Source organism: Papaver somniferum, chromosome 8 (genome assembly GCF_003573695.1).
Source record: "Papaver somniferum cultivar HN1 chromosome 8, ASM357369v1, whole genome shotgun sequence".
In the NCBI taxonomy this organism is placed as follows: Eukaryota; Viridiplantae; Streptophyta; class Magnoliopsida; order Ranunculales; family Papaveraceae; genus Papaver; species Papaver somniferum.
In genome coordinates, this window is record NC_039365.1 from 106578132 (window position 1) to 106593580 (window position 15449).

Here is a 15449-nt window from a genome sequence, read left to right on the forward strand (position 1 = left end):
AACCACCTTGTCAAGGATGCGATAGTTCATGAATTGACCTCATCTTTCGACGTTAACTTCGTATTGCAGATAGGAAAATTTGAGCTTCATATCATGGAGGGAGAGTTTGCTGATCCTCAGATTATAGTTATGCTTGGTGAAAACGTGACATGGAAGACGACATTTCTTTGCTTGCTGGTACACCTTTTTAGATCCCTCTCTTGTTGTTTTTAGTTTCAAATTCTATGTCTAGACTGCACATTTATTCACATTACACAAGTAGGATGTATGTGTAACTTCTAGTTACACATGTTATATGCTTGTGTAACTCCTAATTACACAAGTAGGATGCATGTGTAACTATGAATTACACTAGACAGATGCATGAGTATCTTCTAATTACACATGCTAAAATGAACAAACCTTGTAATCGCATGCCAGTTACACAAGCTTTATGGATGTGTAACTGCTAGTTACACATGTTAATTGGATGTCTAACTATAAATTACACATGCCAATTTAATGTGTAATTGTGAGTTAAACATGCTATGTGGATGTGTATCTGTTGCATATGCTTAGACTTTGGTGTGTTTGATGAGCACTTGTTTTGAGTTTGCAAAAAATTTGAATTCTTGCAGCAAAGTTGTTTCTTAAGCTCTGATTTTTAATTACTTAATTTCACATATCCGTATGATAGAATGTGATTTCGTGTAGGTGAAACTGAATATACATTGTTGTATGCACTGTTCATTTTAATCTTATAAATATTGATTGCTTGTTGTTATATTTCAGGTTTCAGATAACTTCATAAAAGCTAATTGCTTAAATGTGATAATGGTCTCGCTGGAATTTGAGTTGACTCTGAATACACAAATCAGATGCATGTGTAACTCTCAATTACACTAGATAGATGCATATGTAACTCTCAATTACAATAGACAAAAGTTACATGTATTATTGTAAATGAATATTAAAGTAATACATGTATTTTTTGTATCCGTTCTTTTTGATGTCTATGTTTTTGATGTGTAACTTTGCATTACACGTGGCATATGGATGTGTAACTTCTGGACACACATGCCATATGCATGTGTAACTTCTGTTTATACATTCACACTATACTTTAATAATTTTGGGCCTAGATCTAATAATTTTAGGCTTAAATTTAAATTTTATTTAATGTGGGGCTTGACAATATATAAAAGGGCATGGATGTCTTTTAATAACTCGGGACCTAGATTTAAACTTCTTTTAATTAAGGGCCTCATATTATGGGTTACCCATGGGTCGAGACTTAGCCTAATTTTCCCATTGCAAAATTGCTTGCCAGTGCTTGTACCACATGGTTGCAATTGCAAGTCTAGCAACCAAGCTTGGTTTAGAATTGGTTTACCACTTTATTGGGTCTACAAAGGCTAACTGAAGCCCATAAGTAACGAGATAACAAGATAAAAACATCATTTTCTTTTCTTTCATAATTGAGGCGTGAAGCTAATAGCTATTGCTCTCATTGCATTACAAGCAAGGGGCATCATCAAGGGGAACAACACATCTCAGAATCAACTAAGAAAAAAGACGAGAATCTGAACTGCAAATATCAAAAGATCAAACTTAAAATACTAATAATTGAGCTTTTCCAGATGCTCTAAGAAAGAGAACTATTAGTAGTTAACCATGGACCTATATGTTGCGCCAGGTTTCCATCCTACAGGGATAACATTTTTAGCAACTAAGGTGTTATTGGAATACTGAGATCTCAAACGAATGGAAAATGGTGCATGTAGTTCTCTCCCGGGATCAATTTTCCAATCTGCACCCCACGATTGTTGCAATGACAACCATTCCTCGTTACCATCATTTGTTAATGACTCTTCAATGATTTCTACACTGGCAAGATCACCATCTCCTTCTTCGGATTGGATAACAACAGCGAAGTAGTTAGGATTTGAACCTGCATCAACATGAAAAGCTATTGTCCTCCCTGGATAATCACATGCAACTCTACAAAAGAACCAAAAAGAGTGCACAATTAGTACCATTCAATAACTACAAATGGGTTTACAAATTTAGGATAAATGTTTCAGTAGGAAATTCTTTTACCGAGCATAACGAATTTCTAAAACTCCTGCATCACGTAAATGTTCTTCTTGGCCAGGAATTGCCATGGCACCAAATGCAGTCCCACTAAGATCAAAGTGTGCAGATCCAACAGCACAAGTCCCACCAGGGCAATAATCTGTTATTACTACTGTCACCGGTTTCTTCGAACAGGAAGGGTGTTTTGTACATTTAACCTGCATATTTTATTCACTAGTTAGTATAAATCAAATCCGAACTTACTGAAGCAATATAAACTGTCCCTGCTATTGGACTCCATCGGGCACCGCCAACAGATGGAGCACTGAGAATACTATAAACATCGTATTTACACCAGGCTGACTTAGTTTGACGTTGTAACATCTCACATATTTGGAGTTGGTGACAGTAACAGGAGCGGGTCAAAGACTAAACTGACCAAACCAATACAAAAACTTTGAGCAATGGATATCAATTTGTTTCTGGTTTCAAATTTAGCAGATTTACACTACCTTATAACATCTTCCACAGCCTTTACCAGACTTATAGAGAGAAGGTCCAATTCCTGTAACAAATGAGGAGAATGGGTCTTGTGATACCGTCCCTCCATACCCACATGCTCCACCTGCATATAGCGGCTAAGTCCATTGTTAAATGGTAAAAGGATAACTTTTCGCGGTTAAACAGTTTTGCGAGAAGATAATGCGAATCTCAAATTAGTGTCATGGAGTGAATAAAATCTTAGGCAGGCTTTTTCTTTTTTGAAATCCAGGGCGCTCACTTATCTCATCAGTAACTCACCATCGCTACTGGCACCATCTGGACTGCCGTACCAAGTAGCACCGGCAGAAGCCCAATGTGGTTGAACACCTGACAGTAAGCTCAAATGTTTTTTTTCAAATTTAAACTGTTAGAATATGGGCATCCAAATGTTTTTTCATTTGACCGCGCCTTTACTCCGCGTCACCCGATTTAATTGTCCACGTGTTAGACCTAACGAGGCTACACGTGAGGGGGCGTGTTGAGATTATTAGTCCCACATTGTTGGACAATCTAAGATCCTGCGACTTATATTCCCTTAGGGCCTCTCCACTCATTACCATTTGGTTTTGAGTTGGATGCCCGTATGCTAACATGGTATCAGAGCAGGCTATTTGTGTCGAGTCAGTTGACCGCACCTTTACTCCGTGTCACCCGATTTATTGTCCACGTGTTAGACCCAACGAGGCTACACGTGAGGGGGCGTGTTGTGATTATTAGTCCCATATTGTATGGGCAATTAAAATCCTGTGGTTTATAATCTATTAGGGCCTCTCCACTCATTGCCAATTGGATTTGAGTTGGATGCCCGTATTCTAACATAAACCTAAACACAACTTAGGATCATGGAACAAAGAAGTAATAAAGAAGATAACTACCAAGAGAAAATGGGAAGTAGCCATTGCTTTGCTCTGCAGCTACAAGAAAAGACTTGGGAAAGTTTAATCTCTTCTCACTTAACGACTAGCTAGTAGCACAGTCGGTAGTAAGCTTAGCTTAGCTAGCTAGTTAAACTCTCTTGTTTTTTTGGTCGTTTACAACTTCCCAACGTCCCTACTATATATATAGTTGAAAAAGGACGTGCACAATTGCCTTTTACATACGTCACCAATCTTTATCATTCCATTTCCAAACTCCAATTGCCCTCTCATTATGGTCAGTTATTCAGTTGCATGGCTCCAGGGGTCACAATTCAGAAATAAGTTATACCAACCGGCCTGCGGTTACGACACACGTTAAAATTTAAAAAACGGGGTACAAAAGATTATACCACCGACCACCCCAACAGCAACAACAAGAATACCAACACCTGCCTCCAATTTACAATAACTTGATCAAATGAAAACTGCTGGAATACCAACGGCCAAAAGAACAACTATATTTAGCTGCCTCTTTATTGTTGAAGACACGAGGATTCCTTTCTCTCCATAGACTACAACGCACCACCACCGCTACGATCAGATTAATTGTACTTATGTTATTGTTTTCTTATAGCTATTTGGTTTACAAATTACTAAGAATGGTGAGCAAAGATATTGTATTTGAGAGACGGTCCAATGAAAAACTTATTGTGTCGTCATATTATTAGCTATCTTGGACCTGTTTATACTGGCTAACCCGATACTGTCAAATTAGTTAGCATTAATTCTACGCCGATGCAGTATTGTCATGACATACAACTTCTTCCATTTAAATTAAATCACTCAATAAGACTCATGTTCGGTTACTGTCTGTTCATGTATTTTGGTCGTATCGTTGAACTATCATCCAGCAGCTCCTCCATCGAATAAGGTCGTTCGAGCTGATACTTGTTTTCTCGTAAAAACTAATTAAGACGGTTAAATAAGTATGGCCCTCATGCAGTACTGACTCTAACTAATCAAAGACTGACTTAATTCCAACAGTTTTGACTTCAAATACAGACACAACGAGATTAGGAGTAGTTGGCATTTAAGTAGCCGACGACACTGTACATATATCACGGTTGTTTAACCTGCTCATAAGCAAATTAGGAAACGTCATTATTTTAAGGGCAAATTGACCAAACCATGATCGGGACGTCAAATTACTCGTGACGCAACAGACCGATCAGAAAAACAAAATCACTGACACAACCAAATGGATTGTGCGTCGTATTTTTTTGCATGACCTGCAGAAAACAAGCATTTAGTTTTTTTTGTCATCAAAGAAACTTCGCCAGTTATGTGGACCAAAAAAGTTTGGTATGATCGTGAAGAATTTCATCACCATGGATCCTGCCGTTGATGGTGGTTAGTGGTCGTTCAATTTTTTTTGAAACTCCCCCGGATTGCGCAACGTTTTATAGCCCTTCATTTTCTCAACAACGGCTTTGATTGAAATCCACGGAATTTGGATTAGATTTTCAACTGTAAAGAAATACTTTTAGATTTTGGACTTACGTATTCTGATATTATTATGAGATATATAAATATACGCCGAGGAAGAAAGCTTACCAACTATTTAGTTTTCAATTTCTTTCATCCACCTTTTTTGATCTCATTGTATTGTTCGTTTTTATGCGATTTTGAAAACTTTAACATCAAAATCTATCTAAACAAAATTAAAAATGGATTTGATTGATTGATCATTATACAACTACGTGGACGGCATTAGCTTCTAAATTTTGCGTCTTCAGTTTCTACTAGTCAACTAAAAACGCTGCAATTAAATTCTTTTAGCAAATCATGCTAGAATTATGGAACCAGTAGGTAAATGTCCCTCCATTGTTTTTTGTAACGGAGTTTACTAGACCATACCCGGTTTGTAATTGCTTCCTAATCAATAAATTTACCCCTGTGAATCAAGACGAAAGAATTACCTTTCTATATTACAGTCGTAATTTACCCCTGATTCATTGTAGGACAGTCGTAAAGTTATTAGTGATAATTACAGTGATCAAGAAGTGACCTCTGGTTTCCCGTGACTAATAATCAGTAATTACCTTTCTATATTACTGTGTTATGTGGTTGTTTCTTTTAGCAAATGGAAACAGTTTATGCTTGCTGACGTGCACCGACAGATACCCAACCGGCCTGCCTAACTGATTTTATTTCATGGGTCCATCTTTCTGACTTGTTTAACTTTTCCAACGGAAAGCAAAGCGCAAACTGAATTCCAGTTAAAAACAAATCATTCTTCACTTAAACAATAATCTAATCTGTTTCTATAATGTCTGCTGTGAGCATTACTAAATTATTAAGTCTGGCGGGTCCAAAAAGAGAGAATATCATTTCTTTTGCTGCATATATAAGAAAAGAATGCACCTCTTCTTACCTGACACCAGGAAGATTCAAGGAAAAAAAGAACTATATAACATATAAAGGATGAAGCCTGATAAATTACTTAAGCTAGCAATCAATTACAAAGCGTATGGGGATAAAAAAAAAATGAACAACCAAATTCAACTGTACTTAGAGGGGGAAAAGGGACAACTTTACTAATAGGTAACACTATGCTTCCAAAAAAAAAAGATAGGTAACATTTGAAACACAGGTCTAAAAAAGATCCAACTTATAAATTGCTTCTCTTCCTGTTGAGTCTAAAGAGGATAGACAAGTTCCAATTGATCAACACATTCAAAACCTTTGCTAACTTAAATCTGACTCATAGCACTCTCTCTATTCTTAGCAGCACATAGCATTGCTTTCTCCATATTAAAAAAATTACAATATAGCCAATCACTATTTATTTTTTCATATATTTTTTCTTTTTTGAAGCATTGTGTTTTTTCAATATGTTCGCACTTAACCAATCACTAAACTTCTATGTTTTTTCAATATGTGGTTGCTTACTTGCAACTTGTGACTTCAGAGCCTTGCAGTTCGAAGTTGGTTTTTCAGTAATGGACGGATGTATTCATGATAACCATCAGGAACAACTGTGTCATTGAGTGGGTCCTTCCATGCCTCTTCATACAGTTTTGGGTACACGTTCCCATCATAACGTCCAAGAACCGAGCCGAGGAAATGGTCCGTGTAGTTGAATGAATCAACTAGTGCAACAGCATTTGGGCGAGCCTAACAAAAGAAACACACCATGTAATAGAAGTTTAGTTGTTGTTCATATATAAAAGTTTAGATATATTTTATGAGAAACTCTAGTTCCTAAGACAGCTCATATCCACCTAACTGATCAGTGAATTTATCACGAAATAGTTATTCTGCCCAAACCTGAGCATAAAGTGATCTGAGCTGATCATTTGCAAGTGAAGCTTGCTTCGGGGTAATGCTTCCGGTGGAAAGGAAATCACCCTGGTGCTTGTGAAGAAGGGAGAGAGCATATATGCTGCAGAGAACCTCGAGTTGTTCTTTCACCCCTTTTCCAGCTATGTCTTGTTGCAACTTCTCAATGAATCTAGAAAGCAATATGACAACGTTAGATTTTTCAAGGGAGAGTGAACTCTGAACTTGATATATCTCAGCCCTTCATATGGTGGGACTATGAGATGATACCTAAATCTGAACTTGTAAAGGCTCCCCCTGACATCGAGGGACCAGGAAATATATATCTCTAGGGCCCACACAAGCCGGAACATGATATTCTAGTTGTATATATAATAGGTAAGTTGTATGTTTTAGAAAAACCCGGATATCACAATTAGGTAACGTGATTGGGGCACTCTCATGTTTTCGATGTGGATGAAAAAGAGATATATAAACCCAGTTTCAATCTAACTAATGGTTAAATGTCCGTTAGCTGCCACCATGTTACTGGAGATTGGTGCACCAGAGATGCAATTCTGGGAAGTTCCAACACAAGTACGGACTACAAAACTCTACGAGGAACATGAATGAGTTGATCTTCCTCGATCAAAAGGTTGCAGCTGAGAAAGTTTAAGGAACTTACTTGGAAACAACAATCAACTGGCAGTGAGCAATAGCAGCTTCCGCTAGATCCGGAGAGAGCTCGGCAAAGCCTGAAGAAAGCAGTACGGGTAAATGGAAATATCTTGAACTCATATGGAAAATTAGATACAAACAACACTTTGAAAAATAACGTAACAACCCTCTCAAATAAAACTATACAAGTGCCGTATCCTCCTGAGTAGGTATATTAAAGTTTATTGTGCCACTGACTACAGATGCATTTTGTCTTATAATTCATCAATCCTCGTGCCTGGAGCCAGAGGAATAGTGACTGAATGTTTCACCCGTTTTGTTTAGCCAATATTTGGTCTGAAAAGTACGTTTCAAGGCAATAGTTGAGCGTGGAAAGTGTATTCCGGGTTTACATCTAACTAAATTCTACACCACATGCACCCTAAATTAAAGAGAAGTGACTCTAAAGATTAAACTTCATTAAAGGTTAGAACATACCTGCTTCTGGGCTTGGCATTTTGCTTATATTTTTAGCACATGCAACAGACATCCTAGCAGCCCTCGCTTCAAAAGCCTCAATCACAACACTAGGCTTCAACCAATCCTCGGCTGTAAACAATTTAAGTTGGACAATTTTAGAACCCAAAACGGAGATGCAGCATATCAACACAGCAAATAATACATGACCGGTGATTTATGAAGAACGACTCAGATACCAAAAACAAACCAATTCTGATAATATAAAACTATTGAGGTAGCCATAAAATTTTGTAAAAATTTACTTATTCTAAACTTTGAAGGGAATCTTTCAAACAGCTAAGTTCCACTCTTAACATGCTGTTAATATGCAGGACAACAGAGTGAAAGCATAGAGTAGCAGCAGTAAAATGAAAGCATATTACCTCTTTGAGCATTGCATTGACACTGCATTAGGTGCTCAATTCTTCCCATATAAGCCGTCGTTCCAACAGGTTTTTTATTAGAACCCAGCTGAGAAACAGTCTTCATGAGAAACCTTGCAACCTACAAAAAAAAAAAAAAATCAGTAATCACGCAGTCACGTGAACATTATTAAGCGTTTCAAAGCCTCTATACTCAGTAATCTGACTTTATTTTGTACCAAAAATCTCAAAGGTGGGTAGTGTCCGTTGCACACAAGGGCAATGGAAACAGCATTATTTAAGTTCTCAAAGATACGGATCTGAAAGCTACCTAAGTTGAAGTACATTAAAACCATAAACGACTGATAAAAGATGATGACAGTGAGGATGGATATGTTATAGTTGAAAAACCTGTAAAAGCAGAACGGTGTTATCTCCTTCATAGGTACAAGCAGGAATATATACAGCAAATAACTCGGGCAGTCCACTGCTGGATAGGTAACCATGACCACCACATAGTTTTCGACATTCTTCAATTGCATCCTGAAAAGTGAGAGATGAAATGTCAGGATGAAAACAATATGATCGAATTAATTTTGACATCACAAAGATCCGGGTAAATCAGATTGTAATATCAGAAATTAAAAATCAATCTTCTATACTATTTGACAGTTATATCAAGTGATTCAGGCAACCGAACATCAGGTGCAGTACTGAGGGTGCAGTACCTTTGAGTTTAGCCTTTTAGTTTTAAGTAGGAGAATAAATACTAATGTTTTGGCAAGCCCACGTAGTGCATTTCAAGTTTTAGTTTTAACTAGGAGAATATGTACTCATGTTTTGGCAAGCCCATACAGTTAGATAAGGCTATTAAGCATTTGTAATTGAATTACATCAGGCAGGTAGGTTTAAGGCTCAGGTAATACACAAGCAGATGGGAACTGAGGAACAACGTATCATCATGTCTTTTGATTTATGCAATTTCTCTTCTTCTTTTTTAGGTATTTGAAAAAATACATCAGAATCATTATACTGATTCATATTGTCCTACTGGCGAGTATAAACAATTATACACAACATAAAAGATAATAAAAGATAAAGAATAAAACAATCTACTAGCCACAGGCATACTGTGAAAGCATGAAGATTTGGATAAATAACTTGATCATGCAAGACAGAATCAATTTTAATATGGCTTTGAAAAAGAGAGAATATCTTCTCAGACCCAAATGATGACATGTTGAGAATGAAGAAAAGGGCGAGACATCAGAATAGTTCGGTGGTTATTAACATACCGCAGTTGTGGAAGTAGTCAAAGACTTTAAACCAGCAGTGCATGCATGAGCCTCAGGCAATGTGGAGAAATCATTGGCTTGCAATCTCTGAGTCACGTCCGTATATAACCAGCTTAACCACTCACCAACAAACCTGTAAGCAAATGCTGTAGCCAGCAAAGGAAAGAGTCTGCTTTGCTGAGTCTTGTAATCGATCACCTGAGTGCAAACAAAGAATCACAAACTATCACGAATCAGAATGCAATTCATCACCTAAGAGCATGACAACCTGTGCCGAATCAGCATTAAATTTAAGAACTGCGATCATTGAAATTTAGACGCACTTAAAGGTGTAGCAATCGGGACTGGAAGTATCCATCATTTTGAAAATATCTTATAAAGTACCTGGGTCTCGGGCCCTCCATCCTGTGAACCAAATTGTCTCCGAACAGCACTGTACCTTGTAGCTATACATACTGCTCGTGATAAAGCACAAGAAGCATCTGCTACAATAGTTTGGCGCACATAAACCATAGTCCCATAGACAAGCTGCCGCGGCACATCAGATTGCACATATTTTCCTTCCCTCGTAACTTGAGAAACCCTGCAGTGGTTTTCAGAAATCTCAGTACAGAGTAAATATCAATTCTGAATAAATCATAAAAGAAGCCCAATTGAAGCTTTAGATCTTTCTTTCTCATTTTGCAAACTTCGAATACGTCAGCCATTTAGGATGCAAATTTCACAATCTTGAGGTTCATAATTTAACACAAAATTTTATTTTGGTATCATGCTCAACTTAATAAAAATGTACTTCAGTGGCATAATACCATGTTAAATTCTTAAGGTTAAGCACACAGCACAAAATTTCAGTGGGCTGCAAACGTTTTCTGTGACATTCCTCAACCAAGTAAAAGTGAAACGAATCCTACACAGGGAAGAAAGGAAACTAACCGCATCAACATTTGAGTCCTAGGTATTCTCACATGGTCAAACTGTAGAACACCATTATCCATAGTGTTGTATGCTCCACTTCCAAATTTCATTCCAATATCCCCTACAGTGATGCCTGGAAGAGGTAAATGATCATCCAAGCTCCGTAGTTGAACGATAAAACCTGTAGAATTATACCATATGTCAAAATAAAGCGGATCATTTCCTAGAAAACCTCCTCAAGTAAATGCTAAACATACCATTCACCCCATAGTCTTTTCCGTTAATTAGAAGACGGGCGTACACAACAGCATGAGTTGAAACTTTCCCCAGTCCACCAGGCCACCACTATCAAAACATTGTCACAACATGATGAGTTTAACTAGAAGCTAAAAAAATTCTAGTCAATGCAATTATTGTAAAACATAAGAGAATGATTACAATTGGCACACCCGGGTGTCAATACATTGACTTAAGTTCATCAGTTCACTCCATATAGAGCCTTTTTACAGCTTGGGTGATGGGCAACTGTTATTCCTATTGACAATATTTTTATTTATGTATTCATCAAATAGAACTTCTTCTGAACTATTACTCACTTTACTTGAAGTTAAGGTAGGACTGTGTAGGACAAACTCGTCAGTTTCTGAATCAAATGTAGCGGTTGTCTCAAGTCCTTGAACATTAGAGCCATGGCCGAGTTCTGTCTGTGCATAGCATCCAATTATTTGCATCCTATACGCCAGCGGTAACCACTTATCTTGCTGTTCCTGGGAGCCTTGTCCTTTTATAGCAGGTACAAACATGCCCTGGAGAACATCTAATTAGAAAAGCAAGCACTGTCAACCACTACGAGCCTACTACTGTAGCTAAAAGTAACTTACCCAATGAAGATCGGTAAAAGCAGGTTCATCAACAAAAAATCTCAACTTGGCTGCCTCTGCCTCTGTTATAAAACATAAACAAAGTAGTTAGACCATACAGTAAAGGAAAAACAGTACTCTAAGGAGAACGGTCTACAAACTATACAATTCCTCAAGTAGTTTCTAATTTAGTAGTTACCAGAAAGGCGGAGCTCAATGATCCGTTTCCACGCATGAGCTGCCTTTCTCAAAGTGTTTTTGAATAATTCCTTACGGGGCAACATTGTTCTATTGTCTTTGCGGAAGGCCTAAATCAAAGAAAACAGGGCAACACAGATTCATCAATCCACATATGCATAACCTGAGGTAACAGTAAAATTTACTAAAGTAGTGCATAAAACCTTATCATATAGAGGTACGTATGTTCCTATAGCAGAAGTTACTGGTATACATACTTGAAGTGATAGAGCATGCATACATGTGGTCAATTATGTAACATGTCATAGACAACAATCAAGGCTAAAGTTGATGTCTGCCAAGACTGATTAGTTAAGATTACAGGTGATCAGAATTGGATTTTTTTCCCAGAGCTGTTGATTTCATGTATTGCTTTTGTTATGCATCTTATAGCCTGATTTACATATTCTAGTATCTAAATCTTTGGCCAATTCATTTAGCACTACTCCTATTTCTGCCATACGGTGCCAGCAGCACCAAATCAATGTCATTTGCCACGGCCAAAACTGTACTCAATTCATGGTCGGTGGCAAATGAACAGTCATTTCAATACTACTATACAGATATTGCGTCAAGCGTAGAACACAAAACACGATATAATAATTAATAAATAAATAACCCTAAAAAGTCAAGATTGCATTTCATAATTGAGCATATTCTAGTCATCGCCTTTAAAAAAGCTAAGTTACAATAAACATCATGAAAAAACCCTAACCCAATTATACACATGTCTTAAATTTATATCACAGACCATTTCAAAAACTCATAATTTAGACAATCACAGTCTCACTGTACCTTGTTCACAAAATGATCTAAATTGATGACTCGATCGTAAACAAAGATACCCAAGATCCAAACTTTCCATCAAAATTATGAAACTCATAACGAATTAACAAACACCAACAAGAATTTCCAAAGAATTGAACGAGAAAACTTACAGGATCACTAGCAACAATACGAGACATCCGGTCAGAAATTTCAAAAGATTGTTGGGAACCAGCCCAAACAATCTTCATAGCTTCAACATCAAATTTAGCTGATTTTCTTTCATTAGCTAAGTAATCTAATTCCTCCATCTTCCTCGATCTAAAATTTTCAAGAGAAAAAATGAATTTTAAAACCAGACTAATTTGAACAAAAAACTAACAACCTTTAGTGTATTTGTACTGAGATATGGTCGGCAAATCAAAATTTAGAAATACCAGCCTTATCCTCAGACTCTCCTAATCAAGATAAGCATGTGTTTTTGTAGCAATAACTAATAATGGAGCTGGCATCTTTTTTAGGTAGTGTTGTTGTTATGGAAGAGAAGGAGAAGAAGTCAGTCAGGCACGTTTATTTAATTCCCCAACTACATACATATCTTTTTCTGAAACGCTAAAAGTTGGCGTTAAGTGATGTGACTGACGAGTGCCAAACGGAAATTTAATTTTGTAATCGTTGCTTATTTGACCGCGACTCTGTTTATTTGGCGAGTTGGCTGCTTTATATCCATACAGATTACAGTACCGGCCTAGGCTCAGATCTCTATTGTTCACACCGTCTTTATGCTGCCTCGGGAAATAAAATCTTTAAATCTGTATGTGGGGTTCGATGGTATCCAATCATTGGAGGGATAGTTGGCCGGTAAGGGACAAGCCAGATTACGATCCAAAGATTCTAGATGGTATATCCAAAGTTCTTGTCTGTTCACACCACTATTTTGTTTATGTTAGATGTAGCCCCGTTCCAATTTGATAAGCAGGTTTATGTGTAAATTTGCACATAAACAACACTATTATTTTGAAATGGAGGGAGCAATAGTCATGGCGACGATCGCTTCTATAATAACTAATTACTTTTTCGTTTCAAAATAATAGGCCGGTTTATATGGATTGTAGTTTTGGAAAAGGGTTGTTGATAAATCCCATTCATTTCTTTCTAAAATAATGGGCAGGTTTTATAGTAGGATTTATCAATAACCATTTTCCAAAATCACAAATGGGTTAGGTATTGTCTTTAAATCATGATTCATAGTTCAAATTTGATGATATTATATTGTAACTTGATATCCTGAATATTGGTTGGCTTTGGATAATTATGATTTAAACAAAATATACGGAAAATGTTGGATATTTTAATGACATTTTTTGTTTGACTTGACTTGACTTGACTTGAAACGGTATCAAAGGGGATCTTTCTTGGGTTATGGTTAACTTGACTTGAAACGATATATTTCTTTTGTAAACTTAAATCAAATATTAGTTTGAATTTGAAAAGATGTTTCCTTTCTCGTAAGACATCATGGGTATCTGTTGATCGCATCTGTTAGAGATGAACAAGCATTTATAATGGATATGAAGCCTCTAAAAACAATGGAGTTTGATTCCGCTTTAAGCATCGTCAGAATTTTCTTATTGTATGTTTTTGGTTGAACTTACGAGTACAAATCTTGGATTCAGTTACGCTTTGACAATGCCTTCATTTTATCTTTAAGCCATTAATGAGAAAACATGGACAAAGACGTTGTTCTTCTGACTTTAAAGCTCTTCTTCTATGGCTATAATGGCTTCATTATATTCAGAAATTAAATTCCTTGAATCAAAATCGAGATTTATGTTTACCAAAGTAAACGACTTCATCCACACGGTTTATGTTCGAAAGAAGAACGTGTTCAACAAGGTTGTTATGTTTACAAAAGTAAACTCCTTGCTGTCTTAGCCAATCAAGTCTAGCAGACAGTCAAACCAAGATCTTTGTATCAAAGTTCTCAATTTTCGAAATCTTCAATACAGCATCTGCAAAACAACTTGATTCCTCTATTGATTGCCAATTGAACGGAGTCTGTTAATGTTGACTAAATCAATTTGAAAAGACGAAGGTACCAAATACACCACCAATTCTTTTTCATTTAACCGAAAAAGACACACCTTGTGTAATTTTTTCAAATCTGTAAAGGTTGACTAGACAAAGTTACCTTGGGCATAATCTACAATCAAATTAACGAATAGATAAAGGGAATCAACCAAGGTATTAACGTAAACGTGTAATTAATAACACAACACGTGGGGTTTTATTAACGAGGAAAACTGCTTGGCAGAAAACCCCCGTGACCTAGTCTAGTTTTGAATATTCTCATAATTAAGCCGCTACACTCTTGCCTACGATGCAACCTCATGTGATTAAGACCAAATAAATTAACCCATGATTCTCAGTTTCCTCAGTACCCCTACGCCTACAACCAATTTGGACAACACACGTGAATCCCTTAACAGAAGTCCACGATCAAAAGTTGCTTCATAATCTGTCGTGAAGACTATCACTACAAACCTCATAATTATTACGACTCTAATTTCTTTAGGGCATTTATTAAACAACAAAAGATAATCTATTGATATCAACTCAGTTCCAATTAAATCAAAATCGTACGAGACGAGCGTAAACCAAGAAATGGTTGTTCACGTTTTGCTTCGGTCACAAAGGGGAGACGATGGGTTAATCTTAGAGGGGGAAGCAGAAAGGTTGAGAAACCACTGCATGAGTCGTGACGTATTTTGCAGTGTGGAGGTTGTTGAACTACTGTTCGAAGGCTAGACTTATGAATGGAAGTCAAGTCTGATTTTCCTCTTTTAAATGGATGAAGTAATTTATTTATAGTCGTAATAAATATACTGATTTGTCATAAGTTGTGAAGAATTTGAGAAATGTGGTCGTGGAGGTGTGGTCAAGTCATGTCCTCTATTTAGGGGAAGAGGTAACTTGTAGAATGTTTGTGTCTCAGGGTACCGAGCAAGACGAAGATATTGGCATTGTGCCAAGATTAGGAATACTATCTAGGGATAGTAATTC

At 36.9% G+C, this 15449-nt stretch overlaps 2 protein-coding genes across 3 annotated transcripts; both read right to left on the minus strand.

The window, feature by feature from the left end:
• Nucleotides 1-1537: 1537 nt before the first annotated feature.
• On the minus strand, nucleotides 1538-3746 carry LOC113305891 (expansin-B15-like). Its single transcript, XM_026554883.1, has 5 exons — nucleotides 3695-3746; nucleotides 2857-2925; nucleotides 2568-2680; nucleotides 2080-2273; nucleotides 1538-1980 (listed from the first exon to the last, which is right to left on the minus strand). The coding sequence occupies exons 1-5, from the start codon at nucleotides 3744-3746 to the stop codon at nucleotides 1641-1643; spliced, it is 768 nt and encodes a 255-aa protein (XP_026410668.1). The 3' UTR covers nucleotides 1538-1640.
• A 2285-nt stretch (nucleotides 3747-6031) lies between these two features.
• Nucleotides 6032-12971, minus strand: LOC113302480 (peroxisomal acyl-coenzyme A oxidase 1-like). 2 transcript variants are annotated; one of them, XM_026551389.1, is made up of 15 exons: nucleotides 12824-12971; nucleotides 12560-12707; nucleotides 11584-11692; nucleotides 11406-11467; nucleotides 11121-11330; nucleotides 10782-10869; nucleotides 10543-10705; nucleotides 9994-10192; nucleotides 9610-9807; nucleotides 8726-8857; nucleotides 8336-8456; nucleotides 7932-8042; nucleotides 7462-7531; nucleotides 6786-6969; nucleotides 6032-6632 (listed from the first exon to the last, which is right to left on the minus strand). In XM_026551389.1, exons 2-15 carry the CDS (start codon nucleotides 12695-12697, stop codon nucleotides 6423-6425), a joined length of 1995 nt encoding a protein of 664 aa, XP_026407174.1. In that variant the 5' UTR covers nucleotides 12698-12707; nucleotides 12824-12971; the 3' UTR covers nucleotides 6032-6422. The 2 variants fall into 2 exon arrangements, with proteins under 2 accessions (XP_026407174.1, XP_026407173.1); XM_026551388.1 differs by lacking the exon at nucleotides 12824-12971 and having other exon boundaries at nucleotides 12560-12803.
• Nucleotides 12972-15449: the final 2478 nt, after the last annotated feature.